Below are 13,632 nucleotides of genomic sequence, written 5' to 3'. Positions count from 1 at the left end.
TTGCGATTTCCTAGAAAAATGCACTTTTTTGCATTTTTCAAAGTGCCATGTGGCGCACATACATGCCCTTAGGGTATGTATGTGCACATGTGCACACATGCACATTTCAGGGGTGCAACAGGGTGTCCTTTTGGAACCCTCGCACCCTTGAAATTGCATGCGCAATTTGCGAGTACCTATTGGGTACTTGCAAATTGCGCATGCAATTCCCATTCATTCCTGTGGGCCTCTTGGCCCATAGAAATGAATGGGAAGCCATTCCTTATTTGCGACTTGCAATTTGCGAGTCACAAATAAGGAATGCATAGGAATGGCTTTTTTAAATGCGAAACCTACATGCATTGCATTTTGTGAGTCCTTAAGAGAATCGAAAATTCGCTATTAAGCAATCTCAAAATGCAATTTTGATACATCTGGCCCCTAGTGTCTTAACTGAAAAGTCTACAGAACCAACCCACAACTGACTCTATATTTTTCGAGTCTCCTTGAATTTGATTCTATAGTGGTGAGTCCAAAGCCCTCAATTAGAGCACCCTTCATTAGGTTATAAGACTCAGCAACTGTATAGTTCAATGTCAGGAGTCTATCCCTGCATTTACCTGAGAACAGTTCCCACACGAGAGAGCCCTAATGCTTCTTGGCTACCTTTTTACTGATGTAAGCTCTCTCGAAAGCACATAAACCACTTACTGATATCATCACCATCTGTATATTTGGGGACAATCCCTGTGGGGATTTTTGGGTCAAAAAGTTCCTCTCTCCCCCTAGTTATGAAATTGCTGCCACCAGAGATGGGGCCTGGTCTGTCTCTTTTCTCTGTTTCTCTATGTCCAAGAGTTGAGCTTCAAAAGCTAACCTCCTGACCAATCTTTAGCTCCTCCTCTCATGGAGCTGCTTCTTCTGAGACAGGGGTCTCCACCACCTCTTCAGCATTATTTACTCCTCTCGGATTGTCATGGGAATCATTTTCATATACTGAATAATCTCTCTCATATTCTGCCAGAAGCCTTCTAAGCTTCTCAATGGTAGCATGAGAGAGAGTTTAAATACCATAACCTTGAAAGAGAGCCCTTAACTGGGAGTAGGATAACCCCGTGCAAGGTGTCAGGTCGAGCTAATGAGCCTGGTTTTGTGTCATTCATTAATTCTCCTTAAATTGGGACTTTTTTGGCGAGGTAAAAACATTAACAAAATACTCTTTGCCCTAACTAAAGTAAAGCTTCTTAAATTCTAAGCACTAATATAAGGGACTTAACCAAGGCCCTAGCAGTTACGTTTAGAAATGTTAATAATAGACCAATTAAAAAATACAACTAGCGAAAGACAATTTTTGGATTTACTCATGTGGTCACTTATTGACAAAGTGCTATCAGCAAACTCAAAATCGTAGACCCCACCACTGATCCACCAATACATTCTCTATATAGTGCACTAACATTGAGTACACTGTGTAGAGAGTCCAGTGAGACCCAGATTTGTATACAGAGGCAAAAGTAGATAACACTATTTGTGGTAGTGTAAATGAGTAGTTAGGCTTATCAGAGGGTAGTGATAAGCATTGGTTGTAATCACAGAGGCAATACATAAGACAGACAAGAATAAATTGGAAACCAATCTGCAAAAAAGAGAAACTGATTTTTATATAATTTTTAAAACTAAGAGCTTCCTTCAACAGGAAAGTGCTTTTTTAGTTATGAATGTTCAAAGTTTGAAAAATAACTCACTAATGTGCAGCAATTACATACAATGAAAGTCCATAGAGAAAAATACATAAATGTGTATTAAATCATACACTCGGTTCTAGGGATTCACTTTCATGGTTTAGAGTAGCAGCAGGACATGGTCCAATGTTCCCCCAGCGGATCGTCAAGAGAGTCCCGGATTTAGTTGGGAGCACGGTGCTGACGTCATTGGTACCTGGTGCACCACGAAGAAGGGGACAACCTCAAAACAGGCTGCACAAGAGGACTTACAAGTAAGTCCAGGGGACCACCAACAAGGGATCGGGTCGCAAGGGCCTTAGGACCACGGGAGCGCAGCCGTTTCGTCAATACTCATGCCGGGCGGGCTAAGTGCAGAGCAGATAGGTCAGCCCGTCTCTGTGTCTCAAGATGGTCTTTGCGGTCAGGGGCTCACAGGTGTAGGGACGATTCAAGGACAGCTGGGCCACTCATGGAGTAGGTCTCCGGGGTCTTGGCGTCCCTCAATGGTTGCTTGTTTGCTGGAAAGTTGGAGTCCGGTTTGGACTCCTCGTCATAGTGTTGGTTGCAGGTGGCCCGGCACCACGGGTATTGCTAGGGCATGGCTTCTGTAGGTCCTAGTGTCCTCTCACTAGGTAGGGGGACAGATCTGACAGCCTGCGCTGGTGTACTGCGTCTGGTTTGGTTGCTGCATTAGTGTGGTCGGGGTGCAGCAAGTCGGTAAGTCAGACTGTGCAGGTTCAGAGACTGCAGTTGCAGGAGACTAGTTCCTCTACTCCACAGGAGTTCTCTGGTGATTGTGGAAGGGCTGGAGGTCTCCAAGGGTTCTTGGAGGTCTCACAGAGCAGGACGAGTCAACACAAAACAATGGTCAAGTCCTTTGAGGCAGCAGTCAAGATTTTGTGCCAAAAGTCTGCAGGAGGTACAACGTTCTCAGGTCAGCAGCTCTTCTTTGTCTGTTTTCTACTTAGGTCCATCGGATCTGAAATTCAAGGCTTAGGGGTGCCATCTAAAAGCTAAATTTAGGGGTGTTACAGGGGGTGGGATGTAGTAGCCAATGGGCTACTTTAATGACCTTTAGTGTCTATACCCTCTGTGTGACTGCCTCCTGTAGGAAGGGGCGCAATCCTGACCACAATAGGCTAACTCACTCCATCCGAAGATGGAGGAATTTGAAAAGTGGTGTCCACATCAAATGCCTCAACTTAAAGTTGGTGCTGGCTAAACTTGAACACACCTCCTTAATCTAACAAATGTTCCTGTCTGTCTGCCCACCAAAAGTGGAGCCTGGGTTGCATTTCAAAGGCGTCACACCTTTGAAACTTTTGGCCTGGGAATGCCATTCCAGCCTGGGGGAAGTGTGAAGCACCTATGCGGAGAGCAGGCATTGTTCCTGTCCTCTGAGTGTGCAGGCTCTCAACCCATGAGTCAGACACATGTCTGGTGGTGGCAGGCTGGCTAAGACTAGTCAGAGACCACACCAGTGTTCAATAGGTTTTCAAGGGGAACCTCTAGGGTGCCCTCTATGTGCATTTAATAATAAATCCAACAATAGCATCAAGTGTGGATGTATTAATATAAGATGTTTGGTACAAAGCATCCATGGGTACAGTAAAACCATCATGGTGCTGGGGAACTCGTAATGATAGGTGTCGGCCCATGTACACTCTCTATGGCTTCCCTGCACACTTACAATATCCAAGAATGGACTAAGATATTGTACGGTCATATCTGCTCATGCAGATATGTTCACATATGAGATGCAGTGCACCCTGCCTTAGGGCTGTAAGGCCTACAGTAGGGGTGAGTTACCTATACCTCATGCAGTGTATGTTTGCATGGTTTTCCCTGCGCCAAGATAGGCAGCCTGCAATAGCAGTTTGCATGGTCTTTATGAGGGGTCTCTGTGGTGGTGTAATTATTGCTGTATTCCCAGCGGACCCTCTTCAGTCCCAATGGCCCAGGTACCAGGGGAACAATTCACCGGGGCCTTACAGGGGTTTCTGAATGTGTGCCAATCGTGGTACAGTTTTAGGAAAGAACTCAGGCACTGGGAATCTGGTTAGCAAGGACACAGTTCACTTAAAGTAGAAATCACATCATGTTCTAGGCCATCAGTAAAGGCTTACCATGTCAAAAGAGGCCCTTTCCTACAGTTCCCCAACATCCGAGACAGATCCTTTCTTCCAAATTATGTTGACCTACAGAGGAAGCAGATTGCACACTAACCCATAAGATATTTCTCAGCAGTTTGGGCCCTATGCACCCAATAACACTAAAATATCTTGAGAAATTGATATTAATTCTGAAAGTACGAAAACCCCAATGGCTTGCCATTTGTGAACAGAGCAAAACAGGATCCATTAATATTCTCTCTAAGATGAGTCAGTACTGGTTCCTGACAAAAACATACTTTGCCCCTGTAATGTTCACAAAATTCAGCTACAAATCCCTGTTGCCAAATGTGTAAAGCATTTAATGCCATTGCTTTCATGATTACCACATTTGGAATACGATTTCACAGACAAAACAACGAATATGAAAGCTCATGTTATAAAATACCCCAAAATGGCCTTGCTATGATTACATAACCTACAAAATGTGTACATAAATGCGTCTTAAATCTGGGTCTTCACTTGGCTAAGCGTTGTACTATCCATTGGAGGATAAGCGATTCTCCTTAATGTTAATTCGCCTTGATTAAGGATTTGGTCGATTTGGTGCACAAAGTGAGATGTTCCTGCTCAACAAAGGCCCAACATATCTAAATAAGATATATATAGTCGGATGACTTATTATACAGCACCTATATCTACACAATGATTGCTATGCAATTCTGCATTTTAACTTGATGCAAAAGGGCATACCAAACCATGCTGATGATTTTTCGGTTCCAGGTCACTGCTAACACTGCTTTCTCCACCCAGTAAGCAGACGAGTCTTTGTTCCTGTCAGCGGCGAATCCCATCCTAGATTGGATTAGCAATTTATTTTAGTTGATTGACTTTCAAATATCAGACTCGGTATACAGGAACTGAGCAAGGTGATCTTCAATTGATCCAGTACACTCTCTGTACACAAACAATAACAATTTAATACGTACTTGCATTTCTCCCCTCCGATTCAGACTCTTCTTGGAAATGCGGTTCCTCCTCCGGTTTTAGATTGTGTGCAAACACAGATGTGACACCTGGTTCTCCTTATACAAAGAATTTTTTTTTTAGAAATATTGAAGAAAATTCTACCCAGCTTATGTCCAAAATGAATAACTGTTTTAAACTCAAAAATTCAAATACATAGAGCCATCACATGAGAATTTTAAAAATACCATCATCATCAAAAAATGAGTCAAAGTGGTTTAGTTTATAGACTATTACAATTATCATTACAATAATTAACATGCATGATAGTAAGTTTTCCAAAGGTCAAACATATTGAGTCAGACACACAACAGATTAAAACATTGTAGACACAACCAAGTATAACGCCAGAGTTCAAATGCTGGAGCTTTCCAGTTTTAACTAAGGCAGGAATATCGACCCTGGGATGTGGAAACGACTGTCAGAATCTATTGATGATCTCACTTGTTGACATGACTTAGCACCCACAATACTTTCAAGACTAATGAAATACAACATCAGACAGTAATAGTTGACCAGTGTGTATGACAGGTGCCCACACACAGGTCAACCTGAAGCAGATAATGTGCATGAAAAACCTATGTATCACAAACATGTGTCATATTTTTCAGACAACCACTGTTTAAATGGACAGCTATTCTGGGCATGCAAGCTCGGGAGGGAGTCGACGCACAGACAGCCCAGGACAGACCTTAGCACCTGGGATCCGGTTTGTTGCAGGTGGAAGGTGGCTGACAACAAGTCCCAGAGCCTGTTGCGGCAGGAAGCCGCCAGTGTGGTATCTACTTAAGCACTCAAGGGCTCCCGCAGTGTCAGAGCTGATTGTAGAAGTCGTAAGGGGAGCGGACTACAAGCCACAGAACCTGTTGCGGCAGGAAGAAGCAGCCAGTGTGGTGTCTGGGCCCAGAGGCGCTCTACTTAAGCCCTGAAGGGCTCCGGCAGCACGTGGGACGCTCATGGGTCGTGCCCAGGCAAAGACCGGGCCCATCTGCCCCGTCAGTGACAGGAAGAAGCGTGGCGGGCCCTTTAGGCTTGATCTTTACTAAATAGGCTGGAGGGTACCTGTCCTGCTGTAATATATCATCAAGGACCAGTTTAAGGTCAAGGTACTTGTGAGAAGTTGGCCTGATATATGATGTCTCCAATTCTGGGAGCACCTTGTATCAGTCCAAACAATCCCTTATGGTGTCTGATTGTAAGTCAACCTTATAAACAAGCTATCCTAAGGGTAGCATGGACTAAGCAGCCTTAAAGGCTTAACTCAAGAGGTCGTGTTAAGCGAGCTGTTTTACCAATCACAATCCTGGAATATCAAATGAAAGGACACCACACAAGTTATATATTATAAAAATATATGTATTTATTACTAGAATAATCCTCTATACTCTTTATGAGTCTAGAAGCACAAGCGTTTAAACAAAAGCACAGTTAAACATACAAAAGTTGCAATATTATGGATGAGGCCCAGGGGCCACTCAAACCATATACTAAAATAGTGGTATAAGTATCACTAATCGAACAGTGGTCAGGCCTAGGGCCTGGGGCATCGCTGGGAGCAGTCAGGACTAGCAATGCTTGAGTCGGGAAAAGCCCGCGGGATTCGGGTGCAGCGCTTAAAGCACACACATGCACCAATGTAAAGTCAATGGTGCGTAAAAGTTACAAAGTTACTGTTAAAGGAACCTTCCGACTGACCTAGAAGGACGAAACTTTAGACATATACACTAGAGGTGTGTACCAGTGCAGGAGCACCGGCGTTGCTGAGTTACCTCACCCACAGGAAGCTGGTGCACAGGTGCAAAGTAGTGTCGGGTTTCGTCACGCAGGTCGATGGTGCCTGAAGATGAAGATGCTACAGGCGTCGAGAAGAGAAGTGTCCGGTGTGATCCAAGGGTGGATCGAAGATGTAGATGACCTGAAGGCAGAGGGGACAGAGTCTGGGTCACTCAGCAGTGACCAGGGTGGAACCAGGAAGGAACCAGGCAATGTCGGGCGCAATCAGGTCGACGTCGTGAAGCTTGTCTCCGCTGCCACGTGGACTCGGGGGCACTGAGGATGTCCAGGAGTGGATCAGGAGCTGCCCCACGAAGGCTCTCGCTGTCGGCGGTGTCGGCTTCCGGATTGGAGCAAACAAACCTTGGCAAGCGCAACCCACGCAGGATTCGAAGATCGCTTAATACTCGGGCCAGCAAGGTCAGAGCGGGTGCTCCTTTTCAGGGGAGCGAGGGCAAGTCGGGAGCAACCAGACTCACAAGTCAGATTCAAAGGGTCGTTGGTACTGGGGCCGCTAGCCAACGGGCAAGCGACCGGAGCAACGCGGTGAGCCAAAAGATGCAGAAGGGCCCCACGCAGCACTCGGTGAGTGTAGAGGGGTGAGCTTCGGTGCAAGAGTGGCTCAGGGCTGGGGCTTCTCAAACCCCAATGCACAGCTTCGAGGGAGCCTCGGAAGCTGCACGGTCAGCGCCTCGTGGTCTTTCCAAGATGGCCGGCCCCACGCTTCAGGCCGCCTCCACGGGTCTCAGCTCTGCAGGGACTGTGGATCGGGCTGTTAGAAGGCAGGCACGCTGGTCTTGTCGATCTCTGTCGCTCGAGTTCTGGCGGGAACTGCAACAAAGCAAACGTCGAGGTGCTGAATGGTGCCTGTTTGCACAGGGTGGTCACTCCTTGACCACAAGGGAGATTCTTCAGTCTTCTACGTTGAGTAGGATGTCGAAGGGTCCAGAGTTTCGTTTCATAAGTTTCAGTCGGGATAATCTGAGTGCTTTGGCACTGCTCCCATTCTTATACCAATCTAGGGGGCTGGATTACCTGCTAGGTCCCTCCTATGGGTGGGACCCAGGAAGGGGGTGGTTAGACCCCTTTCCCTTTGTCCAGGGTCGCGCTGGGACTGGGGCTGGTGTGCCCCAGAACTGGTTTGACCGGATTATGCAAGGGGAAGCCTTGTGCGCCCCAGGCACTGTCTAGTTTCTTTCAGCCCTTCCTGCCCCAATACACTATCTCCTGTCTGGGGAGGTGTAGCACTCCCTGCGACAGGAAACCCTTTGTCCAGGCCTCCTCTGCCAAGTTTCGGCCAGCAGCAGGAGGTCAGACTCGTGTCGGTGGCAGCAGCATCCATTTTGTGATGCTGAGGCTCTGGTTAGGATTAACAGCGTTTTAGTAAAGTAACCTGTCTTCTCCCTCTAGAAGGGTGGGATGCTATCCCCGTCGACAGGACTGTCGAGGGGATAGTATTCCAAATCGTATGACACCTTACACGACATGTTTTGATAAAGCCAAACCAAAGTTAGCACATAACCGCGATGGATTATAATGCACTTAAGAGTATATGGTATGACATTATCCCGGAACAGCTAAGGGAGTTGTTCCCGACAGCTGCAGACAGGCTCAGCTCATGCTAGAGCACCATCTCACATAAAACCACACACTCTGCCTCCAGGATTGATAAGGCCTGCCATAGGAGTGACTTATAGGTTTATATGTGTCCAGATATAGGTAACCTATATCTAAGCAAGGGGTGATTACACCACCTTGCCCCAGCTGAGTGATCAGCCTGTTGTGTCAATTTAAGAACCTACCAGGGGTGGCAAAAGCTATGCTGCAGCCCCTGGTAGGCCTTGGATGCACCTTTGCCCTGGGCACCTATAGTGCACTGTACAGGGGCTGATAAGGTGTCTAGTACCAATTTGGTTATGTACCTATAGTACATGGAGTCCATTTTAAGAGAGAGCAGATAGCCTGGGGCCCTGATTAGCAGGGAACCAGGCCAACTAAGTCGAAAACCAGCTAAACACAAGGCAAAAAATGTGGGGTAACCATAGTCAGGTGTCCACCTTCCTACAGTACTTTTTCTCTGATATCCAGTATTCTGTGATTGTTCCGTTTGACTGCTTCGCAAGGCTGCTCATTGGCATCCCTGCTTGCTATCACTCTATTGGTATCTAGGCTGAGAAGAGGAATAAATGGTGCTGAAGGGTGCCACACCATGGGTAAAAAGAAAGGGACTCTCATTAAACCCCCGTCTTATTCTGCCACCCCTGTGTATCGACCATCCAAGGTTTTCTCCATCGGGCTGTGGGTGCTGTACCTAAAGAAATAGAACTTGTTGAAAGGAAGCTCTCGCTGGACAGGGACATTTATTGCGCCCCTCTCATGGTTCACTCGCTTGCATCAGTGTGGAGGGGCATTCCCATGAAAGGGGACCAATGAGGGTTCCTGATCAAGATCTAGGGTGGCTATCCCTGGAATGGACAGACTCATAATTCCAACTACACCAGTTATCAGTCCGAAGTGGAAAACCGCCCAGCCTCTGCACAGTCCTTGCCGATGGACCGACTTATTTTCAACTCATCAGGAGAGGAAGTGGGCTCTTCCCTTAGAAATGTTTCAATTGGGGATCTCAAAACATTGTTAAATAATAAATTGGACACAATTCTGTTGAGAATTTCCCACACTGAAGACAGAGTTTCAGAGTTATTTTTCCTGATGGCCAAGGGGAGGGCTGGATAGCAGGTTGCTCAGGTGCAGGGCACAGCAGAGGAGCCGCGGGGTCAGTTGATCCAGTTGGTCCTAGGAGGGACCCTACGTTAATCCAAGATCTTGGTGGCGCAGGTTCAGGCCCGCCCCAAGTTGTACTAAAGCCAGGAACCATGGGGGTATTTCATAGCTCTTGTAGTATTGATGCCCTCTGTCCATTGGATGAACTAGGGGGTATTGGCCTTCAGCATCTCCTATCAACCCCAGAGGTCTGTCAGATTTGCCCCAGAAGCAACTCTTTATGTAATAGTCCTGAGGAATGTCTCCCCCTGTTCTAGCCCCAATGGAGAATCTTACCAGGAACTCAAGAACAAGGTCATGCACTGGCTTAGCTCACATCTTTCTCTTAGGAGGATGGAGCTTGCAGATTCTACTATCACAGCACGCAGAGTTAGGTAGGGACAGGAAACCATGGGCGGGAGACTGTGTGGTGGTTCATTATAATTATTCTTGGTTAGCTGGCTATCTACTTGCTGCTGCCCCCCAATTGACATCAGGCCTACCAGGGATAGTTGCCCTGCCTTTGGGTTTTTTCTATAGACCAGATTTTTTTTAGCTCATCTATCATACTATCATTTGGCTGGAAGGGGGTCCTATCCAGCTAAGGTCCACCTTGCTTCTAGACCACACCGCCAGTGCCCACACCCAATCAATTTCTTCCCTTGAGTGGTATGGAGTGCTGCAATTGACTGAACTTATGTTATTCTTTCCAGTCTTGCAGGGCCCACAGAGCCTCCCCGGGAGTTCACTCACAGCAGCCAAAGGGTCTTATGTTGATGTCTTGGAATATTGCAGGTTTTTCCTCAAAGTTTAGTGACCCCAGGTGGGTGCATTATGTTGAATCCTTCCACAAGATTTGTCTCCAAGAAACTTGGGCAATTGCTAACAGCTTTTTTCTTAACGGATACATGACGTATTTTGAACCTGCGGTTCTTTCAACGGCAGGTACGGGGAAGGGGACTTAATCATGTTTGTTAGAATTGAGTTGAGTGGTTATACTTTGGATCTCATTTGGCATGTTCGCACAATGCAGGGAGTACAACCATCAATGACTGGATACTTACCAATAGTTTTCATTTTTATAATAGCAAGGGTGGGATCTCTGAGCTCTCGGGAGATTACCACCTAGATCGTGCCTTGAGCTCCATATCAGTCATGGCTGATGGCCAAGCCCAAATTGTCCATGCTGGTGTTTTTTATTTTCATGTATGCAATCCTACACTAGTTGGTGGTGCCTTTACTGGCAGTTGTTGGTTGAATGATGGGTTACATTTTGCTCCCTCACAGGATGGTTGGAAATTAAACGAGCTCATAGATTTACATAGCCTGGTTATAAGCATGGAGAAATTGGTGAACTCCCCGAACCCCGTAATTTGCCCATCTTACAAAAGGAGAAGACGTGGATTGCTCATAGTTTTTATATTTGTTTCGGCACCATTATACCTGCTCACTTCTCAATTTAATATCATTTTCAGTCCTTTCAGTGACTACAACCCATTATCTTTAACCTTGGACATCATCATGGGCCCAAAACCACAGTTAAGGGGGGCACTTATAAGCCTATCCACTGTCGACCATGGTAAAGGGCTGAAATGATCTCAGGTGGACCCTTCAAACTTCTCTCTTTGTATCCTGCCTACATGAATTTAACATTTGTCTGGATAGTGACACATGTAGGGGTGAGGGACTGGAAGCTTTTAAAGGCATAGCTCTGGGGGACAGTAAACTTATAACTGTCACAGCCATCAGCACCCGGGTGTCACAAAACCCTAAATGTTTTGATAGGGACTGCTCGAGAACCCTGCGTCACCTGAAGGCAGACATGAAGCAGTTCCAGAGGGACAGGCATTTGATCAGGAATCAGCCTGAAAGGAGCTTTGTCAAGCCTGCAAACGGTGGACAGTTTGCTATTCTGGAGTGTTGTAAATAGGTCTTACTTTGTTGAGGGCCCTGGCCCGCTCTTATGCCGCTACATCTCAGAGCAACAGTGGGTGGATAATTTTGAGGGCATTTATAATCAGGGGATGGCGGGCGATAAATCCCCTGTTACAGCTGTGAAATTTGGTAACAGAGTGGTCTTCATGTTACACAAAGTCACACAAGGTATTCTTGCCCTATCTAGCAATAAGGCCCCAGGTCCGGACAGTATATCGCCAGACCTGTTTAAAGCAAATACAGGGGGCGTGGCCACGATGGCGAGCGGGTAAGACATGCTTTACATCGTCTCCCCGCTCCTGAGTGCCTAATTTCGCCCATTCCAGTGCGGTGCGCGGCTGAGGGCCTGAGCGTGAGTGAGGGACATACCTCCAGCCTGACAGCGCTACTCCTACGGTGTAAGAGGGGCTGGAGGCTTGATCGACGAGAGAATCGCCTCCCGGGAGGTCGCGGCACGGAGGGAAGAAAATGAAAGATGGTCCAGACTGGTCGGAAAGAGTCCACTAGAAGTGCTTCACTCAGGAGACGGGATGATGCCGCTAACCCCACGGAGGTGACCGAGAACCTATTGAGCGGGTGACCCGAGGTGAGGAGCGCGGCGGGGAGACCCAGGCAGTGCCCAGCAGCGAGTTGAGAAGAGCGGACGCCTAGGGAGGAAAGGTGGAACGCGGCCTAGAAGAACGCCCGGGGTCCCGGTACAGTGTGGCAGAGTTGGACCCGGGCAGTGAAGCAGCGTGACAGGCCTCAGAGCTGGGCCAGCGACCAGGCAGTCGGCTGGTGCCCAAGTCACCCTCAATGCGGTGCACCTCTCCTCACGGAGACTGGCCTCAGGGGCAGCGTGTGGGCCTAGCGAAGCCCCGCTGGTGCGAGGCCTAGCGAGCCGGGAGTGACCCACACATGCACGGCGGCGGCAAAGCTGAGAGGGCCATAGGGGTGTTGCCTGGCCAGGTGGATCATCGGCCAGACGCACTGGCTGGCACTCACCGGAGCGAGGGGCAGAAAACGGGATAGGCACGACTTCTTGAGACGTGAAGCAGCGGGCAGAAAATGGCAGCTACACCCGTCCATCACAGAGAAGCTACTGAATGGCAGTAGAGATGGCATAGCCAGTAGAGCCGCGGTCGAAGTCCCCTGGAGACTGTTGGGCGACGCAAGGGGCCAAACAGGGGGCCTGGTTAGAGATCCAGCGACGGTGTGGCAAGGGCAGCTGCGGAGGAGCGGCAGCTACAGCAAGGCACAGTAGGCCGCCGTCACCAGAGAAAGCGAACCACGGAGGCGCTGCAGGGAGGAGTGGAGGTGCGGTAGCCCATCGGAGGAAAGCATCAGCCAAAATCATTGATTGGCACTGGGAGGGGGTGTGAGCAGCAGCAGATTTCTGCCACATTAACTCGATCGCAGAGCAGCTGCAGAGGAAACTGAAGTACAGTCCAGGGAGGTAGCCACAAGTGGGAATAACATGGCTGGGGCAGAGCGAGGACAGAAGGTGAGATAGCCCACTAAGAAAATACAGAGGTGAAGCGGCACAGGAGTAGGATCAAAAACAGACCCCCAGAGGTGAGCAGGCCGAGCACTACAGGCCATATCCAGGCGCAGGAGTAAGCACTCTAACTTACACTGGACGGGGGCCTAGGCGATGGCGGGAAGCAAGTGGCTGAGATGGGGTGGAGGCCAAGGGAGGCCTACCATACTGCAGCCGAGCTGGGCTGAGAGCAACTGGGGGGTCACAGAGAGGAGTGGAGGCACGACGGCATACTTGTCGGGAGCATCGGCTAGAAGTACTGACTAGCGCTCTGGCGCTGAACAGGCGGTAGAGCTGCAGTTTTTATACAGCAAGTCACAGAACTATAAGGGCGGGCCCCTGGGGGCAGGGACTTGGCATAAAGCAGCATCCACAGGCGGAAAGCACCGAGAACGTGGCAGAGCCGGTTCAGACGGGAAACACCCGCCCAGTGAAGAGGGGCATCGACAGGCTCCCACAAGCCATAGAGCAGCCGCAGGGACGTACTAGGCAGGACGTGTTTGACGCCAGCTCAAGGCGGCACGGGCCCAACTGGCATGACTCGATTTAGATAGAGCTGAATATGCAGCACTTCGGCTTAAACATTCCATCCTTATAGGGGAGATAAAACGTCTGACTGTTGGCGAGCTAACTGCGAGCCCGCACCCAGCAAACAAAGGTTCAGTCCCTCACGGTGAGCTCAGGGCAAATGGTGGATAGCGATGAAGAGCTCGCGGAGGTCTTTCGGGCATTTTATGCCGACCTTTATTGCGGGGACACCCCACCAGCCTCCCACATCAGCGCCTACCTACAGGGCGTGAACACA

General features: G+C 48.5%; 1 protein-coding gene across 4 annotated transcripts in view; it reads right to left on the bottom strand.

Annotated features, from left to right (window-relative positions):
• LOC147676780 (butyrophilin subfamily 2 member A1-like) overlaps window positions 1-13,632 on the bottom strand; it is a 1,092,512-nt gene that overhangs the window by 192,824 nt on the left and 886,056 nt on the right. For all 4 annotated transcript variants that reach the window (XM_086945212.1, XM_086945213.1, XM_086945214.1 and 1 more), the window contains one exon: window positions 4,804-4,899. In XM_086945212.1, the coding sequence (XP_086801338.1) occupies window positions 4,804-4,899 (96 nt within the window). The remainder of the gene's footprint in view (window positions 1-4,803; window positions 4,900-13,632) is intronic.

Source organism: Lissotriton vulgaris, chromosome 12 (assembly GCF_964263255.1).
Source record: "Lissotriton vulgaris chromosome 12, aLisVul1.2, whole genome shotgun sequence".
Lineage (NCBI taxonomy): Eukaryota > Metazoa > Chordata > Amphibia > Caudata > Salamandridae > Lissotriton > Lissotriton vulgaris.
This window is presented reverse-complemented; position numbering and strand designations above follow the sequence as displayed.